We start from the raw sequence: 19,593 nt of genomic DNA, 5'->3' as shown, positions 1-19,593 counted from the left end.
GTTTTTATATATAATTGGAAAATAAATAAAAATTTTAAAGTAGGAGAGAGTTTAAAAAATGTAGAAAAAAAGAAATACTAAAAATTCATTTTATGTACCTCAAAGAAATACAAATCATATTAAGGTCCTCTGAAGAAAAAAATTAAATGTTAACTGGAGACTAAATAACATGATGCTAAAGAATAAATGGGCTAAAGAACAAATCATAGAAAGAAATTATTTCATTAAATAGAATATCACCAATGAAACAACATACCAAAATTTTGAGGATGTAACCAAAACAGTCCTGAGGGGAAAATTTACATCTCTAAACACTTTCTTCAACAAAATGGAGAAGAAAAAAAAAGATCAACAATTGGGTATGCAACAACAACAAAAAAGTAGAAAACCAATCAATTTTAAAACTCTAATGTTTTATAAAAAATAGAAATCTTTGAAACCAAGTGATTAGCAAAAATGAAGGTTAAAAAATGAAATTAAAAAATAAACCTAAACACTTAAAAAAAAATCAATGAAATAAACTCTGAAGGGGGGGGGTAGAAAGCCAAATTACTAGTATCAAAAATTAAAATGGTGAATTCATAACCAACAAAGAAACAAAAGAAATTATTAAAAGTTATTTCACCCAATTATATGCCAATAAAACTGGCACCCTAAATGAAATGGATAAATCTTTACAAAAATACAAATGCCAAGATCAACAAAAAGAAAGAGTAGTTTAATAGTCCAATCTTAGAAAAAGAAATTAAACAAGGAACAAATGAATTCTCAAAGGGGGGGGGGGGTTTGAACCCAGGGCCAAAGAGGTTTACAAGTGAATTCTATCAATTGATAATATATTACTAAGTAATCAATTAATATGTTAGTTCCAATATTATATAAGCAGTTTGAAAAAACAGGAAAAGAAAGAGTTCTCCCATAATATCTAAAACGAAGACCTCATATTACATCTTTGCTATACTGCTTACCTTACTGAAAAGGCCTCTTATTTATCTCCATTACATGTAATATGGGCTCAGTACAACATGATATGCCAATAGCAGCATCTGGACAAGCTCACCATCCACAAGAAATCTCAACTTGAATTCTGTACTATTCTTCATTACTGTGGTAAATATTTTTGGCAAGCATAATACTTCCCAGTTTTATGTCTCTCTTGACATTTTACGATCAGGGTGACCCCATGCCACAATGAGGCATTAGAGTAGGACTTTGCAGAAAGTTGTAGTTAATCAGTTTATGAAACTTATTATCCTAAAGTGATGTACAGTAAATACAGATTCAGAAAAGAGTTAGGGGCTGGATCTGTATCAGGAATGTGGGGCTAGCAACAACCCTTCCTTCTATCCTGCTGCTAGGAAATTGCCGGTTGATTGAGCACACCTGCATCCTACAAGAATAACTAGTGGTATATAGATAACATATTTCCTTTAATTGTGCAAGGACAGCTAGTGGTACAGAGATAACAAATTTCCTTTAACTAAAAGTGATTTATAGGACAGCTGAACTTTTAAACTTAACCCAGAGAAGAAAACATTATAGGAAAACTGAACTTTTAAACTTATAAATTTCTGAACTTAAAAGATAAAGAAATGTGACTTTAGACAGTTTTACAAAATGTTGTTGGTGATACAAGAGAATTACAAAAGGGAAACAGAATTTGATTTTCTCACTATCCAAGAGGAATATGGAATGATGAAATTTGTCAGAAGCAGCAGATATATAAAAGTACACACAAAAGGGGGGGGTGGGGTTGGAATCAGTGATTAAAAGAAGACATTACAGAGCTCAGAGAGAAAGCATTTTCATTAATCTCATCAGATTTCCAGGGGCTGACAAACAATGGGTGTATTGAGAAAACAGATGTCCTGACACCACACTGCTTCTTCCAAAAGATTTTGGAGGGAAAAAATGTTTCAAGCAGAAATAAAAATATGAGGAGGAACCACAAATGGAGACAGAGAAAGAGCAGTTAGAAGGGTAGGAGAACCTTCGGGGTGAGGTGACTCACAGGAGCCGTGGGAGATGAAAGGGGAACCGGTCATCCCCTATAATTTACCACTACCAAACTCTAGAAAGGGATAGTTTTTACAGACAAGTAACGAGATGGTAAAACCAGCTTCCCTTATCCAGGTACAGTTAGAATAGTTAAATTGTGGTTGTAGGGGAACTTTAGAGATCTATCCTTGGCCCTGTGACACTTTTTTCTATGACGTCAATGAAAGGTATGGATGACTTGTTTATAAAATTTACAAATGAAACAAAACTGGCAGGGATAGCTAACATGGTAGTAGAAAGGAGTCACAATATTCCTCCAAGACTAGAATGCTGAACCAAATCTAATCAGATAAAATTTAACAGGCATAATTGTGAAATTTTATACTTAAGTTCCAAAAGTCAACTTCTTAAGTATAAGGTGGCGGACCAGTTTATCTGAAAAGGTTCTAGGGATTTCTAAAACTCAGTAATACACAGCTTCCCAGGCTAGTAAGTCTTCTGATTTTGCCCTTCATTTTAATCTCTGACCAGAAACCATAGGTTACACTTCAGTCTTAGCTGATCACATTGCTTACTGAAAAATTTCTGGTCAGTAACTAATGTGAACTTCTTTCAGTGGTTGTCAGTTAATTTCATCAGACCATATTCAATACGGTTCCCTGCAACTGTGATCTGGTCACAACTAAGGAGAGCATTCCAGGAAAAATATAAAATGTAGGTAGGACAATGACTGCCTCAGGAACCTTACGGTACAGTAGAAGTCAGTTTATGAAAGATGACACAAAGGACTGTGTGAGGTCCAAAGGGAGAACTTAACAGGAGGATAAAGGAAAGCTTCATGGAAGTAGTAGCATTTAAGTTTGGTTTAAAAAAAATTTCAATAGACCAAGAGCAAGAGTAAGGAGATTCAAGAACGAAGTGAAGGCAAAGAAAGAAGGGACATGGAATACTGGGAGACAGAGAAAACCAGCATGGCTAAAAATAGAGTATACGTGGGAGTTACTAATATAACATAAGGCTGGAAAAGAATGGTGGGGCCGAGAGGACCTTCAGATCCAAATAAAAAATTTTTTCTGAATTTTACTTGGTAAATAATGGAGGGACACTAAAGAGTTCTGAACAGAATTAATTCCATAACCAGAGTTATGCCAATGAGACATGCCTTTCTTAGGTACTTAAAAAGTACAGTACTGGGAACACAGTAGAAGGTTAATAAATGCTTGCTGACTGATTGGCTATACTAAAGCTAGAAGAGACCCAGTGGCCATCTAGTCCAGCCCCCAGATGAAGAAAGGAAGACCGAGGGAGGTCATGGCCCAAAGTCATGTTATCAGGTGGGATTTGAACTCTTGTCCTGACTCCAGAGCCCCATACCCTTTTTACTGTGCTGCTTGTCTCTCAATAATAATAGCTGACATGAACATAGAATTTTGCACTTTTGCTGTCATGGTGGTGGTGGTTATTAAAGTGATGGAAGGAGAAGAGTAGAAAATAACTTTGTAGACACAGGAGAGTCAGGGAATGGTCATAACAGAAATAGTAAAGTACGAAGGAAAACCAAATTTAGGGGAAAGATGAAAACTTTCTTAAACATACTGAGTTTGGGATGACAAAGGAACAAACAGGAGGAAATGTCTTACACAGAGTGGAGAAAATAATTTAGAATTTTAAAAGATGTCAGGGCTTGAAATTTGAAAACCACTAAAATAGACATAGTAGGTAAAATCATGCAAGCAAATGACAATATCAAGGGAGTACAGAGTAAGATGTGGCATACTTGGAAAACAACCCACAGTGACAGGATGAACATCCAGTGAAAGAAGTTTTTTAAAATGTTTTCTTTTTTACTGAAAACAATCAGACACAAACATTAAAAGATACAAAGGGGGCAGCTAGATGGCACAGTGGATAGAGCTCCAGCCTTGGAATCAAGAGGACCTAAGTTCAAATCTAGCCTCAGACACATGATACTTACTAGCTTCACTTGCGTGATCCCGGGCAAGTCACTTAACCCCGATTACCTCATCCAAAGTAAAAACAAAAAAAAGATACAAAGAACACAGAAGTATAAAAAACTGCATATTTCTGTCACTAGTTTTTTGTTAGCATTACATAATGTTTACAAAAGAAGTTTAACAAATTAGTAACAAATTTGTCTCCCTACACTTTTTTCTCCTGTGCATTTCAAAATCTCTTTTATTGGTACTCTTCCTTTTTTCTATCACTACCCACTAACTTACCTTACTTTCTATCCTGAATATAAACTTTCCTTGTAACAAATATGCACAATCAAGCAAAACAAATCTGTGCATCAGCCACAGCTCACAGCATATCTGATTCTGTAGCTCTGGCCCATCACCTCTCCGTCAAGAGGCAGGAAGCAGGCTTCCCCACTGCTCTTTTGAAGTCACAACTGACTGTCACTTTGGTCAGAGTTCTGAGGTCTTACAAAGTTGTTTCCTCACAAGTTATTACTGTTGTCATCATGTAAACAGTTTCCCTGGTTCTTCTCACTTCACAATGCATCATTTCATAGGTCTTTCAATAGTTGTGAATTCAGCCTATTAATCATTACATAAGTGAAAATATTATGTTATATTCATTGCCTAACTGATTTTTGTTTCCAGTTCTTTGCTATGAGAGAAAGTCCTGCTACACATTTCCATCTACCTTTGATGTCCTTTGAGGATACAGAAAAATATTCTGAAAGAGCAATTAGATGAATGCACTGTAAGAAACAATAAAGAATTCAACCAAATATTTATATGAATTTATGTGAGCAAGGAAAAAAGGAACCAGGAGAACAATATACACTATGATTATCATAAAGTAAATGAAAAATAAACTAAAAGGAAGTACAACTCTGACTAGAAGGGATAATCAGTCATGTTCTCAGAGAATAAATGATGAAACACAGTTCCCTCCATTTAGTACAGAGGTAAGAGACGAAGAACGTGTAAAGTTTCATATGAATAGAGCACAGTGGAAAGACTGATAGGCCTAGAGTCAAAAGACCCGAATTCAAATCCAGCTTCAGACACTTAATAGCTATGTAACCCTGGGCAAGTCATTTAACTTCTGTTTGCCCCAGTTTCCTAAAGTATAAAATGGAGAGAATGATAGGACCTACCTTCCAGGGTTTTATGGAGGATGAAACAAAATAATTGTAAAGTGTTTAACACAGTGCCTGATACATAGTAAGAGCTACAAAAACATTATTATTATTATTTCTCCATAAGTCTTCTTTTCCCCAGGTTAACTATCTCCATGTCCTTTAACCAGGGAGTTCCAGTAGATTTCTATATTGTTGAAAGCGCTAAATTCATGTTTCCAGGTAAGTCATCCAAATCCAAATGCCTCCTGTAATACCCCATTCTGTTCTGGTATTTTGTAGACTACCCCTAAAACTTTACTTCTCTTTGCATTTCTACTTTTTTTCCACTATGATTCTCCCCTCAAGTTTATGGGTCTCCCCAAATGAGCATATTCCAAAGTTAACCATGCTATCTTTTCACTGAGATTTATATTGTAAAAAAATGTGATTTCCCACAAAATATCCCTTCTCACCTATAATCAGAGAAAAATAATGAAGTGGATAGATCTGGCAAATATCTAAGACTTTATACATTTATGTATAATATGCACTTGTTCACAAGTTCTCAAAGTATGTCTCAGACAGCAAGCAAGTGATCAAAATAAAAAAATAAGTTTCATAATTCAAGAACTATTCATGAAATGTTTTACATTTCATCAGCTTACTAAAAGATGATTCAAAAACATGATCTTTACTATAGTAAAACTATGCCATCAGAAGGCAAGAAAAAACAATAATCTTTAGGTGTCTGATCTCTTCAAACACTGTAATCTGATCTAATAAAGTAGCCTCCGATAATATATTCTGAATACAAAAGTCAGATAGAAACTACAGCAACCAGGTTTGGTCATCCTACAAATTCTTTGCTTCCTCAAGGGATCTTTTCCCGAGACCTACCTGCCTTCTGTTTGCCATTCTCCCATCAAAATCTGCTCTCAGTTAGCAAAAACTTAGTTAAAACTTAGTTAACAAAAACTTAGTTAAGAACGTGGTAACAGCTCTACTACTCCACGGCTATCTACAACCTTAACCCGAGGAATGACACAAAAATATCAGTGAAGGAAAAGAAAGGAATTCTGAAGAGGGAAATTTCCCCCCCCTCTTCAGGAGTAATCAACATCACTGAAATAGGTCACAAAGCAAACTGTCACATTTATGGATTTTGCATCACACTTTGAAACAAAAAATACAATCTTCAAGCCAAGAAACAAAACACATGAAGTAACAGTTTCAAGGAACTATACACATTTTTACATACCTTAGCATTTTATGTAACTTTTCTGAAGTCATGCCATTTCCATTGTCAGTAAATGTCAAGCATATGTTGTCATTTATAACAGTCTTATCAATCCATATCTGTTTAGCATTCACATCAGGATCATAAGCATTATCTAAGAATCACCAAAAAGAAAGTCTTATTTTCTATCAAGCAATTCACGGTTGCTTTTTTGTACCTGAATGCAACAGTTGGTTAAGACACTTCAAACAGACACTGGTTTAAAAGAGTATTAATTTAATATAAGAAAGAGATTACTAATTAAAAAGTTTAGAATGCTGCAATTTCCAGAAATGTATGACATGTAATCTTTAGCTAACACAGTTTCTACAATAACTTTACATTAAATATTGATTACAGCAAAATTCCTGTTATATTTAAAATGTATTAAAGGTGAATTTTGATAGTGGACAATAGTTGCTTTGAATCAGAAGCTTAATATGAGTAACTAAACCAAAGCAGTGGTACAAGAATATTTCAACCCTTGAAGTGTTAGACTTGATCATCTGACAATTTATACTTTTGTGAAAAGGATATGGGCAGAGGTAAAGCAATAAAGGAAGTTGGCAACTGTTATTTTTCATATTTAATGGTGATTTTTCAACAAATTACAAAAACAAGACCCCAAACAACTCATAGTACAATTACTCAAATTATGAGTAATCTATTAGTTTTTCACCCTTCTACAACTGTCTCTGATAGTAAGAAAAATAAATAACAAAATACAGGTAACTGGTATAAAATTTTAACTTCTGAGAGAAAAATATAAAAGTCATAGAAAGAAGAAACAAGATTACTAGACTCCATTTAATAGCTCCAAGTGGAGACTGGCTTCACCTTCACTGAGCAGTTTGTCTTAGGTCTGGGATTCTTAACCTTTTTTTATGACATGAACAGTCTTTATGACATTATGTCACTATGACAATCTAGTGAAGCCTATGGACCCTTTCTCAGAATAATGTCTTAAAATATTTAAAACTACAAAAGAAAATAACAATATTGAAATATGGTTATCAACTTTTTTTAGGTTTATAGATAGATCCCAGGTTCAAAACCTCCGCCATACTGCTTAACAAGAATGTACTAATTGATGATCTAAGGTTCCTCAGCATATAGTTCACTAGAGAAAAGGTAAGGAGTCCTAGCCTAGACAAAAATTGTTGCCAAAAAGCAGTTTCACAAATGACACATACTTAAGGATTATCTAAGACAGCAACAAAATAGAAGATGAAGGACTAAGGATGGCACTTCCAAAAATAAAAAGTGCAAGTTAAAGAGCAAAAAGAATTTTTCATTGATTTGCAAAGTGTGCTGTTTATGCTTCTTAATATCGTAACAGCTTCATGATGTGCACAAAGTGTAAATCAATATCTGTCCTAAAAGAGAAAGCAAAAAAATGGAAATAAACCTTCTACTCTTCAAATTATAAGAGAGAAAAAACTGGTACTATCTGAAAAACAAAAAAGGATATGAAGAGACAGAGAAAATCCTAATCAGTATTGAGATGGCTGGAGTTAGGAAGAATAATATGTAAAAAAGGAAGGGAAGAAGGTCCCTACTACATCTATAGCTAAGTAATAGATATAATTGCTCTTCCTGTAGAATATGTCTGCACAACATTCAGCCCGAGGGCACCATGAAAGGAGTTCAGGCGGCCCACAAAAAATGCAGAGAATGTAAAACAGGCTTGCACAACATACCACCCGAGGGCCAGTTTGGCCTCACAGGCCATATGTTATACATATGTTACAGAATATAAGCCTCCTAAAAGGATTGCCCCACATTTATATATCCAGCCCTTCATACAGTGTATGACTTGTTAATTGTTTGATCCCCAGAGAGGAGGGTTGTTAATTTGGGAACGTGGATAGGGACCATGGACAGTTTTCAAGGGGTGCATGAACTTGGAAAGGGAGGAAAAATCTTTTATTTTCTCTAGGCCCTAAATGAAATTTAGCATTTCCTTCAATTACGAATGTAGACAACAAATTCATCAGACTGTCATGACACAAAAAAGGTTAAGAACCCCCCTGCCACAGAGGCAGAAACTGAACTATCTTAAGAAGCAGAAACTTTCTGTACTCCAATAAATATAACAATCCACAGGTGCTTTGTGAAATCTAATCCTATTTAGAAAGCAATTGAGTATTGGTTATTGGTACCTTAGCACTAAATCTTAGCAGGAAATCATTGGTCAACCTGAGAAAGCAAGGTCTCTCAATGAGCTGAAGTCTAAGTCTAAAGTAGAGGTATCAAACACATGGTCAGCACTCCTTGCCCCTAAACCAGATTAAAATGTAACTAGGAAATAGTTAAAAAATAAAAATAAATATACAATAGAAAAGATAATATTAATATGTCATTTTCTAAATCAATATGCAACCAGCAGGAACCTCTACATATGGTTTGGTGTCCCCCATTTTTATTTGAGTCTGACACCACCAGTCTAAAGGAACTGGATCATAGTTCTGAATAAACTAGATGCTGTAACTGTTCAGCTACTATGATTGAACTTTTGAAAGATGTTGGAGAAAAGCAGGACTAGAAAAGGGCAAATGTTCTTATCTGCAAAAAGGTAAAGAAGAAAAATGCCGAAAAATTCTAAGTCACTGTGCTAAATTTCCTGGCAAAATTCTAAATACATTATTAAAGGGGTTATTTCTGAGTATTTTAGAAAAGGAAGCAGTGATCATCAAAGTTCAAAAAAGTTTCATCAGAAACAGGTCATGACAAAATAAGTGCATTTACTTTTCTGACAGGGAAGCAGGCCACAAGGGAAAGGAGGCTGAATCTTGGGTTAGAGGACATGGGTTCAAATCCTAACTCTACTAGTTACTACTTTTGTGACCCTCAACAAGTCATTTAATCTTACTAGGTTTCAGTTTCCTCACCCCTAAAATGAGGGAGTGGGACTAGATGATCTTTGAAATGCCTTCCAACTCTATCATCCCATAATCCTAAACTGGTAGATCAGGAATGCTGCTTAAGCTAACCTTATGGCCAAAATAGAGAGATGTGGATTAGATCAATAAAATGGATGTGAAACTGTCAGACTCACCAGATGCAAAAAGTCCTTAATGACGAATTAAAACAGCTCTGTATTCATATACAGATTAGCAAAGACGACAAAACTGAAAATGACAGTTTTTGGATGAGCTAAGAGAAAACAGGTACATTAAGGAACTGTGAATTGGTATAGCTACTCTGGAAAGCAACATGGAGCGATGCCCTCAAAGTCACTAAACTGTACATAGTCATTGTTTTGTTTGCTTTTTAAATTTTTTAAAATTATTTTTCTCTACCACCCATCTCCCCAGTCAATGGAAAAAAGAAAAAGAAAATTCTAACAATAATAATAACTAACATTTATATATAGCTTTAAATTTGCAAAATGCTTTGCAACTATTATCTCATTTGACTCTTCTAACAACCCTGGGAGGAGGGTGCCATTATTATTACTACCATTTTACATCATAAGGAAAATAAGGCAGATAGAAGTTAAATGACTTGCCCAGGATCACACAGCTAGGTCTGAGGATCTGAACTTAGGTATTCCTGAGTTCAGGCCTACCACTCTATTCACTTTAACACCTAGATGCCTCTAAGCAGTTAAAAAATATGCACTGTCAAGCAAAACAAATCCCTGCATTATCCATGTCCAAAAAGTTTACTTCTTATTCTGCACAGAGTCCAACACCTCTTCTATGCATAACCTGTGTCCCAGTGATACCACTAATTAGTCTTATAACCTCAAAGAGATAAAGGAGGAAAAAGACTCATACATATAAAAATATTTACAACAACACTTTTTGTTGTAGAAGTCCTGGAAACAAAGGAAGTACCCATCAACTATGGAAAGGCTGAAAAAAATTAAAGTATATAAATGTCATGGAATATTACTGCACCATAAGAATGACAAGAGGTAGGAAGCTGGGAAGGCTTGCATGAACTGATGCAGAGTGAAATGAGTAGAATCAGAAAAGCAGCATATACAGTAACAAACACATTACAAAGAAAAAGAACTTTGAAAGCCTTAAGACCTCTCATTAATGCAATGACCAAATAACTCCAGAGGGCTAATAAGGCAGCATAAGGAGATGAACTCAGGGTGTAGAATGAGGTATACATTTTTTTGGACATGGCAAATCTGAGCGTTTCACTTGATTGTTGTTACGAGGATAGTTTTTTTTCTTTTTGAGTGTGGAAGGAGGGAGAAGTGGGGAAAAAGCTAGAGATAAGGTAACCAAAAAAGAAAGAAAGAAATATTATAATACGATCATTGAAGCACTTTCTGAAATACACAGCAGAGAACTGAAATTCAGAAGGAAACCGATAAGCAGGACAGCTTTGAAAGTAATGTTAAATTTATTATATGCTTTTTAAAAAAAGTAAATGGTACAAAATAAAAATTTAAGTTTTTACAAATAACCCTTTTTCAGTTCTACTCTGTATATGAAAACATTCTTTTTTTTAGTATACATTAAATTTAGAATAAAAATATATAAGTTTTTTTACGTCTTGGAAGGAGGTCTCTAGTGGAGTGTCCAAGTGATCAGGCCTTGGCCATAAACAGGTTAACATTTTTAGCAATGATTTAATGAAGGCATAACTGCAGGACCAAAAAACAGAAAGACAGTTAACATTTTGGATCACAAAGTCTGAATCCAAAGAAGTTCTAAGAGAAAATATGGTAAGAGAAAACTGTAAAATTCAAATTGATTTCAAAAAATCAAGTTCTCAAGTACTTGTGAACAGCTAACTATAAAATACTTGAGGTCTCAGTGGACACAAAGCTCAAGATCAATTAAAAGTGTGACATGAAAGTCAAGAATGACGGTGATAAGAGAGTTCAACAATCCTCTAGTCAAACCACAAATACTGTGTTCGGTTTTGGGCACCACATTTTGGGATGGAAATTAACAAGCTACACTATGTCCTAAGTGGGCAACCAAAAATGGTAAGGAGGGGGGATATCATGCCATTGGCTAATACGACAGAAAAGGAAAGTGATAAATGTTGGAGAAGATGTGGGAAAAGTGAAACACCAGTGCATTGCTGGTGGAGTTGTGAACTGATTCAACCATTTTGGAGAGCAATTTGGAACTATGCCCAAAGGGCTATAAAACTGTGCATACCCTTTGATCTGGCAATACCACTAAGTCTGTATCCCAAACAGATCATAAAAAAGGGAAAAGGACACACATGCACAAAAATATTTATAGCAGCTCTTCTTGTGGTGGGGCAAAGAATTGGAAATTGAGGGGATGCCCATCAATTGGGAAATGGCTGAACAAGTTGTGGTATATGAATGTAATGGAATACTACTGGGCTATAAAAAATGATGAGCAGGCAGATTTCAGAAAAACCTGGAAGGACTTAAATAAACTGACGCTGAATGAAGTGAGCAGAACCAGAACATTTTACACGGGAACAGCAACATTGTGTGATGACTAACTTTATTGATAGACTTAGCTCTTCTAAGCAATACAGTGATTCAAGACAATTCCAAAAGACTCATGATGCTATCTATATCCAGAGATAAAACTACAGCCTCTGAATGCAGATCAAAGCATATTTTTTTCGCTTTTTTTTTTTGTTTTCTTTCTCATGGTTTTTCCTTTCTTGCTCTGATTTCACAACATGACTAATGTGGAAATGTTTAACATGAATGTACATGTATAACCTATACATGTATACCGATAGATTGCTTGCTCTCTTGGGGAAGGGAGGTGGGGGCCAAAAATTTGGAACTCAAAATTTTACAAAAATGAATGTTGAAAACTATATTTACATATAATTGGGAAAAAATAAAATACTATTTAAAAAAAGAAGAAGCTTGCATTCTATCTGGGGAGACAATATGTCCACAAGTAAGTACAAATTCAATACGAGGTAATTTGTGATACGAAGGGCACTAGCAGCTGTGGAATAGAAGAAAAATCTACAAAGACTTCATGTAGGAGATGACACTTGAGCTTAGTGTTGATGGAAACTAGGAATTCTATAAGGCAGTGATGATAAAGCACTGTGCACTCTTCCAGGCATGTTGGAAAGATAATACAAAGGCAAAGAGACAGGACATAGAATGCTGTATCTTAGGAACAGCAAGAAGACCAGTCTGGCTGGACTGCAGAGTGAAGGAAGGACATGAATGCATGATTAAAGGTAGAAAGCTGGGATATGGTGATAAAGGGCTTTAAATGTCAAAGAGGAATCTATTATACTTGATCCTAGAGGCAATAGGGAGCATTTAGAATTTAATAATAACTATAACATTTATATAGCACTTACTATGTGCCAGTGCTTCACAATAACTATTTCATTTAAGCCTCACAACAACCCTGGGACATAGGTGCTATTATTATCCCCATTTTACAGATGAGGAAACTGAGGCAAACAGAGGTTAAATGACTTGCTCCTAGTAACACAACTAGTAAGCATCTGAAGATGAATTTGAACTCAAGTCTTCCTGCTTCCAGGCCCAGTACTCCCTCCACTGCACCACACAGCTGCACTCACAATGGACATGCTGCAGCTCACTGGTATCATTCCCAAAATGAATTTATATGTGGTTTGACTAGTAAAGGAGTAACGTGGTCAGAAGTGTGCTTTAGGAATATCACTCTGTGGGGCAGCTAGGTGGAGCAACGGATAGAGCACTGGCCATCGAGTCAAGAGGACCTGAGTTCAAGTCCAGCCTCAGACATGTAACACTTACTAGCTGTGTGACTACGGGCAAATCACTCAATCCCAACTGCCTCACAAAAAAAAAAGGGGGGGGGGAATAGTGGAAGAAGGCAGAGACTTGACGTAGGAAAACCAGTTAGGAAGTTATTGTAATAGTCCAGATTATAAGGATCTGAACTAGTATGATAGCCGTGTAAATAGGGAAAGAGGAGGTTAGATTCAAGAGATGTTATGAAGATAGAAACAGCAACTAATCTGGTGAGACAGAATGAAGAGTTATGGATGATGGAAACCTAGAAGGATGATGCTATTCTCAACAGAAATATGAAAATTTGACAGGAATGAATTGGGGGGTTTTATTTTAGACAAGTTCAATTGCAAATGTCCACTGGACATACAAGTTGAAATTTCCAACAAGTAGTCAGAGATATAAAATTGGGGCTCAGGGGACAGACAAGGTCTAGCCATTTATAGATTTGTGAGTAATCGGCATAGAGATGACAATAATACCCATGGGAGCTAATGAGGTCACCAAATAAAAGAACAGAGAGAGAAGGACCCAGAAGAGAACAGGAGAAGTTGAACAAAAGAACAACCACTTTGAAGGAAATTCAAGATAATGTAGTATCACAAAGACCTAGAAAAGAGCAAGTATTCAGGATAGGGCAGTCAACAAGTGTTGAATGCTGCAGGGTAGTCAAGAAAGAGGAAGGGGGGGGGGCGGGAGGAGTGTCAATAGATTTGGTAACTGAGGTAAGAAGATCATCGATTTATGGCCATGGGCACCTCAGAGGCAGACTAATCCAATCGGCCTGTTTTTACAAATGTTACTGACAACTTTGGAAAGAACAGTTCCACCTGAATGAGGAAGTCAGAAGCCAGAATGCAAAGCTTTTAGAGATGAAAGTAAAGGAAGTAAAGGCAACAAGGGTATTTGCTTTTTTCTAGAAGTTTGGTTGTGAAACGGAATAACGATTTTAACAGCTAAAGGAGATGATCAAGTGAAGGTTTTTTTTAACAATGGGCATGTTTATAAGCAGAAGAGAGTGATGACTGAGGGAGCAATCTGGAGAAGACAAGGAATTTGGGATCGAGTGCCCGTGTAGAGGACTGGCCTGAGCAAGTAGGAGGGTTACCTCTTCATCAGAGACTAGTGGAAAGAAAGAATAGAGGAATAAAAGGGTTTAGAAATACAGGCAAGAGGAGAACGGGAAGGACATGATGAATGGCCTCTATTTAATCTGCAAAATATGAGGTGAGGTCCTCAGCTAAGAAGATGAGGGGAAGAGTGATGAGGAAAAGAGAGAAGGTTCTGAACGGCTTCTGTGCAGAACAGGATAATCAATTAGGGAAGAGTAAAAGGACTGTCTTGCTGCAGTGAGGGAACTAATAATCTAACCCTAACCCTAAATCTTTTGGTCCTTTATTGGCATTCTTACTATAATTTTAAATATTTAGAGGTTATATATTTCTTTTAAAGGGACTGTGCAGTATATATGTGTTTATATTGTTATGGCAATTTCAACCTCAGTGAGATGAGCACATTCATCAGTAAGGGTTCAGTGACAGTGCAAGTACAACTGCAGTATCTTCAGTAAATCCAGCTGTGTAAAAGAACATAGATGTTGAAAACTAAAGATAAATTAATTTAAAAAAAAAAAGAACATAGGAGAGAGGTGAAATACCTTTCCACCCTTGAAACAGTACCCTTTCTGATTAAGGTGATGGCAAGCCACTGGGGAATTCGATACCATTTTTATTTTGCTTTTTATGATCACTAGTTCCCAAATATTTACAAAATTCTACACACATTTGTGTGTCCATCTACTTTATTGACCTCAGACTGGCTTAAGGGAAAATCCTAGGAGAAATCATAGCTTTACAGAGTGAACTTGTTCACAATCGTCTTTTGCCCTTTCCATATTCATGAAAAGGCATGTAAAGTCTTGTGGCTTCCCAATCATTACTATGACTCATCCTAATGCCTATTGAACTGAGCAAGAATTTATTATTTTTCCTATCATAAAGCTAACATACTTCTCTTATCACCAGAAGGATAGCTATTTAGAAATGAGAAGCATTTCCTATACAGACTTTCGGTAAAAATGAATCAATCTTCAAACTATACATATGTATGTAAATGAAGCTTTCATGAAGTCTGTCTTGAGTAAAGAATTTTGCTGCACTGTAATAAGCTCATAGTTTAAGTCAATAATGGAAAACGACTAGTCTTGGAACCTTTTCCCTAGATGGCAACAATCTTGTACTGAGAAGAAACAAATTTATTTATCCCACTGTGTCTTCATGTAACATCATTTCAAGTTGAGTTTTCAGTCTCCTCATTTATGAATCATTCCATGAGCTCTTAAGTAAAAATTCATGTATTTAAACCCATACTATATAAACATGTATAATTTCTTTTGTTAAACAGGTAAAAAACAATCTATTACTAAAATTGCAAGTTACATACCTATCAGTTCAGCAACTGCGCTGAAAGGCCATGTATGACTGGTGGAATTTGTATGCAAAAATTTTGGACACAGCTGAAAAAAAAAGAAAAAAGTAGGTCATGTACAATCTATATTTTCTTAAGTAGCAAACAAGAGCAATCTTTGGGGCTCTACAATTTAAGTCAACTGGTTTCCAAAAACAAACTAACAAAAAAACTCAGTGTTCTCAAAACATATTTTAAAGGAACAAAAGCCAGTATTGTCTCTGGATTAAAGTCTCTCTCTACTCAATACTTTTTTTTTTAGAATATTGAATTAGGAAGTATTAAATGAATACTACAGTAACTTTTCCTACTAAATATGTACAAATCAATTTCTCACTAGGAGCTCTACAATCCTTTCCAAAGTCTTATGTACTAAAACAAACATGAAGCATTTCAAACTAGTGAATGATGGTTGAATTAAGAGTCAAGCCTTGTTAATCTTTTTTGAGACTTCCCTTCCTGACCCAGGTTATGGGATTTACCAGTCACTTTGAAACATTCTCCTTTAAAGTTACTATAGTGATTTAAGATTTGAACATTTTTCCTGGCATATAAGCAATTCAAAGTTAAAGAAGTACCTTAGGATGTATAAGCACCTTTATAATCTGTACTAACAATACACTCCCTATTTTCACCTCTCAGAGCTCAAAAGACTTGGTGAATGGGACCTTAGAAGTAACCTAGTCTAATCTGTTCATTTTGTAGATAAACAAATGAGGTATACTGAGGTTAAATGAATGTATGAGGTCAAACAAGTAGTGTCAAAGGAATCTGAATCTGAATCCTCTGATACAAAATCTAATGGTTTTTCCAGTAGTGCCTCTTACTGCTCTCTTTCCTAAGAGCTAGCTAAAAATTACTTTTAAATAGATCCTTTTTTTCCTTTTCACAATAAGCATCTTAAATTCTAATCAGATTTAATATTTTAAATTACTTTTGCATCTACCTAACATATTTCGATAGAAAATTTGGGGGAACTAAGTTACTGAGTTGAGGCAAAAGTTGATTCACAACTGTTTTGAAATGGTAGATGAAATGTGAACTCAATCCAATTCATTTCAACAAGCACCTCCAACATACATAGTATCAGGATTTGGGCATACAAAAAAAAAAAAAAGGAAACAGTTCCTGCCCTCAAGAAACTTTAACTTTATCAGAACTGTTCAGAGCACGAAGATGCACAATAACAACAACTCCAAAACTGGAAAAGCTTTCCAGACTTTTACTATGTTTTATAACTACCTCTGTATACCTTACATCAAGATTAACACATTCTAAGCATACAGCTGACTGACTGGACTCTTAGGCAAATATATTTCATTAACCAATACGGTTCACAAAAGTAGAAGCATTAAGCATAACAATAAAATAAATGCAGGTAAATGAAACTGAAAACCAATTAAAAGATCTATAGATAGGCTTAAGAGATAGTGACCTAACATGGGATAGAAAAGATTACAGGGGATGAAAACGGACAATATCGACTACATAAAATCAAAGTTTCAGATACAGGCATCATTTCCTAGATATATAAGGAAGTGATTCAAATTTTTAAGAATAAAAGTCATTCTCCAATTGACAGTCAAAGGAGAGTCAAAGTTTTCAAAGGAAAACATTCATGCTACCTACAGACATACGATAAAATGCTCCAAATCACTAGTAATTAGAGAAGTGCAAATTAAAGCTACTCTGAGGTTCTGCCTCACACTCATCAGATTGGCAAATCAATCAATAAACATTTATTAAGCTCCTACTATGTGCCAGGAGCTGTGCTAAGCACTGAGGATACAAAAGGAGGCAAAAGACAGTCTAGGTCCTGAAGGAGCTCACAATACAATGAGAAGGGAGATAACATGCAAACAAATACATACAAACAAGCTAAATACATAGGATAAATATAAAATAATTAACAAAGGGAAGGCTCTAGGATTAAGAAGGGTTGGGAAAAGCTTCCTGTTGAAGATGGGATTATTTTCTACTTATTCTATACACAGCATGTTTATATGTACTTGTTTACATGTTATCTCCCTTCCCATTGTATTGTGAACTCTATGAGCAACTAGAAGTCAGTAGGGAGAGCTGAGGAGGGAGTATGAAAAATAGCCACAGATAGCCAAGGGCGGTCTTGTTCTGTTGTTCCTGAAACAACCCAGAGGCCAGTGTCACTGAATCAGTTAGTAGAGGAAAATATAAGAAGACTGGAAAGTTAGGAGGGGGCTAGGTTATAAAAGATTTTGAATGCCAAACAGAGCATTTTTTTATTTGATCCTGGAGACAACAGGGAACCACTGGAGTTTACAGAGGAGGGGAAAAGGAGTAAGTGACATGGACAGACCTGTGCTTTAGGAAAATCACTTTGGTAACCAAATGAAGGATGGATTAGAGTGGGGAGAGACTCTGTGTCAAATGATTAATTTAACCCCTAATTTATTTCAATCATTATTATTCAATTAAGTGTGATTCCATAGGGGTAGCGGTTACTTTTATTATACTTGTCTATTGACATACATTTAGTAATATACATTTGGCCAGTCAAGTCAATTAATATTAGTACATATTTTACATATGCTTAGAGACAATTAGAAAAGGTTAGACAGATTCTTTTTTATACTCTTACATTATAAAAGTTCTGTATATTGGGCTCCAGAGCTGAATGGAAGTTCACTTGCTTAACCAAAGGAAGTGAACCAGAAGATCTCCACCGTTTTCTTTTTTTGGTTCCTTGGAAGTGAAAAATGCCTTCATAGTCACCGAGCCGAGGCGTAGTAGAGATGAGCCCGCATGGTGGAGATAACTTAATAATGTGGAAAGCCCCTCTCCACTTATTTTTGTCCTTCTGTTCCTCTATTGTCCAATATGGGGAAATGGACGTGGCCACTTAACCAATGGATGACCCTTGCCTTGCCCATCCTATGATTATTACTATCAGCCATGAGCTCATTGACCCTAGACTGAACTGTAGGTCCTCCTGGAGGGTCAAGGTATAGGTTTGTCAACCAATGAGATTCTGTATTTTACTCTATACCATCTCTGTATCATCTTATCAAATACTATAAAATCAAGATCCTAGAGAAAGGGGGCATCTCAGATCATGAGGAAGATCTGAGGTCCTATATTCAGTAAAGGAGGCCAGGTCCTTTAAATAAATGGTTATTGGCTCAGAGCTCTGACTCAGTTTTTTTTATTGTAGACTGGACATTTGGGGGCCCACAACTTCAGGCAGGCAAACCCATTAGCAGGCTATTGCAATAGTACAGGTGTGAGGTGATAAGGGCCTACACCACAATGGTGGCAGTGTCAGAGGAGAAAAGAGGACACATGCAGAAATGTTGCAAAGTTAAAATTTAAAATACATGCTAACTTCCAGAGTTAAAAGTAATAATTTTTTGAGTTTCACAATACACAGAAGAAAACAGAAGGAAGTTCCAAGATGGACAGACAAGTCAGAGAGTGTCAGTACTACCACGCTAAATTTAATACTTAGGAAGACAACCAATGACAGTAGCAATCTCCCAGACTGTAACTGGCAACACCTACATTATGAACTGAGACACTAACTAGACATATTGAGGAAAAGCAGCTTCAGCACTCTAAGAAAAACCCAGAAAATAACTTATACCTAAAGGGAACTTCATGAGGACATCACAAAGATTTCCAGTAACCAAGAAATCTGAGTTGTCCTTTTGCCTTGTGTTCTTTTTAATTTTTCAATTAACAAAATTTTTTTCTCTTCTCTCCTTCCCCTCCCTCGCTGAAAAAAAGAAAAGAAAAAGTGCACCCTTTTAACAAATATATATAGGCAAGAAAAAACAATTGGTCACATCCAAAAATATGTTTCATTCTGCATCTTGAGTATATCACCTCTCTGTCAGGAGTAAGGTTCATCATCATACTCGTAGGTCATCATCAGTCCTCAGTAATCATAGCTGGTCACTGATCAGATTTAAGTCTTTCAAAGTTGTTTATCTTTACAAATTTATTGCATAAATTGTTCTCCTGATATGCCCACTTCACTCTGTATACAAGTTCATTCTAGTTTTTACA

At 35.8% G+C, this 19,593-nt stretch overlaps 1 protein-coding gene across 2 annotated transcripts in view; it reads right to left on the bottom strand.

Annotated features, from left to right (window-relative positions):
* MORC3 (MORC family CW-type zinc finger 3) overlaps positions 1 to 19,593 on the bottom strand; it is a 62,169-nt gene that overhangs the window by 24,293 nt on the left and 18,283 nt on the right. Inside the window, exons 2-3 of one of the 2 annotated variants that reach the window (XM_027875417.1) lie at positions 15,526 to 15,598; positions 6,351 to 6,483 (exon numbers count right to left, since the gene is read on the bottom strand). In XM_027875417.1, the coding sequence (XP_027731218.1) occupies positions 6,351 to 6,483; positions 15,526 to 15,598 (206 nt within the window). Of the gene's footprint in view, positions 1 to 6,350; positions 6,484 to 15,525; positions 15,600 to 19,593 lie in introns of those variants that run through there. The other variant, XM_027875418.1, reaches the window with a different exon arrangement.

Source organism: Vombatus ursinus, unplaced genomic scaffold, assembly GCF_900497805.2.
Source record: "Vombatus ursinus unplaced genomic scaffold, bare-nosed wombat genome assembly UNPS02014809.1, whole genome shotgun sequence".
In the NCBI taxonomy this organism is placed as follows: Eukaryota; Metazoa; Chordata; class Mammalia; order Diprotodontia; family Vombatidae; genus Vombatus; species Vombatus ursinus.
The sequence above is the reverse complement of the archived record's forward strand: the minus strand, read 5'-3'. Positions and strand labels throughout refer to the sequence as shown.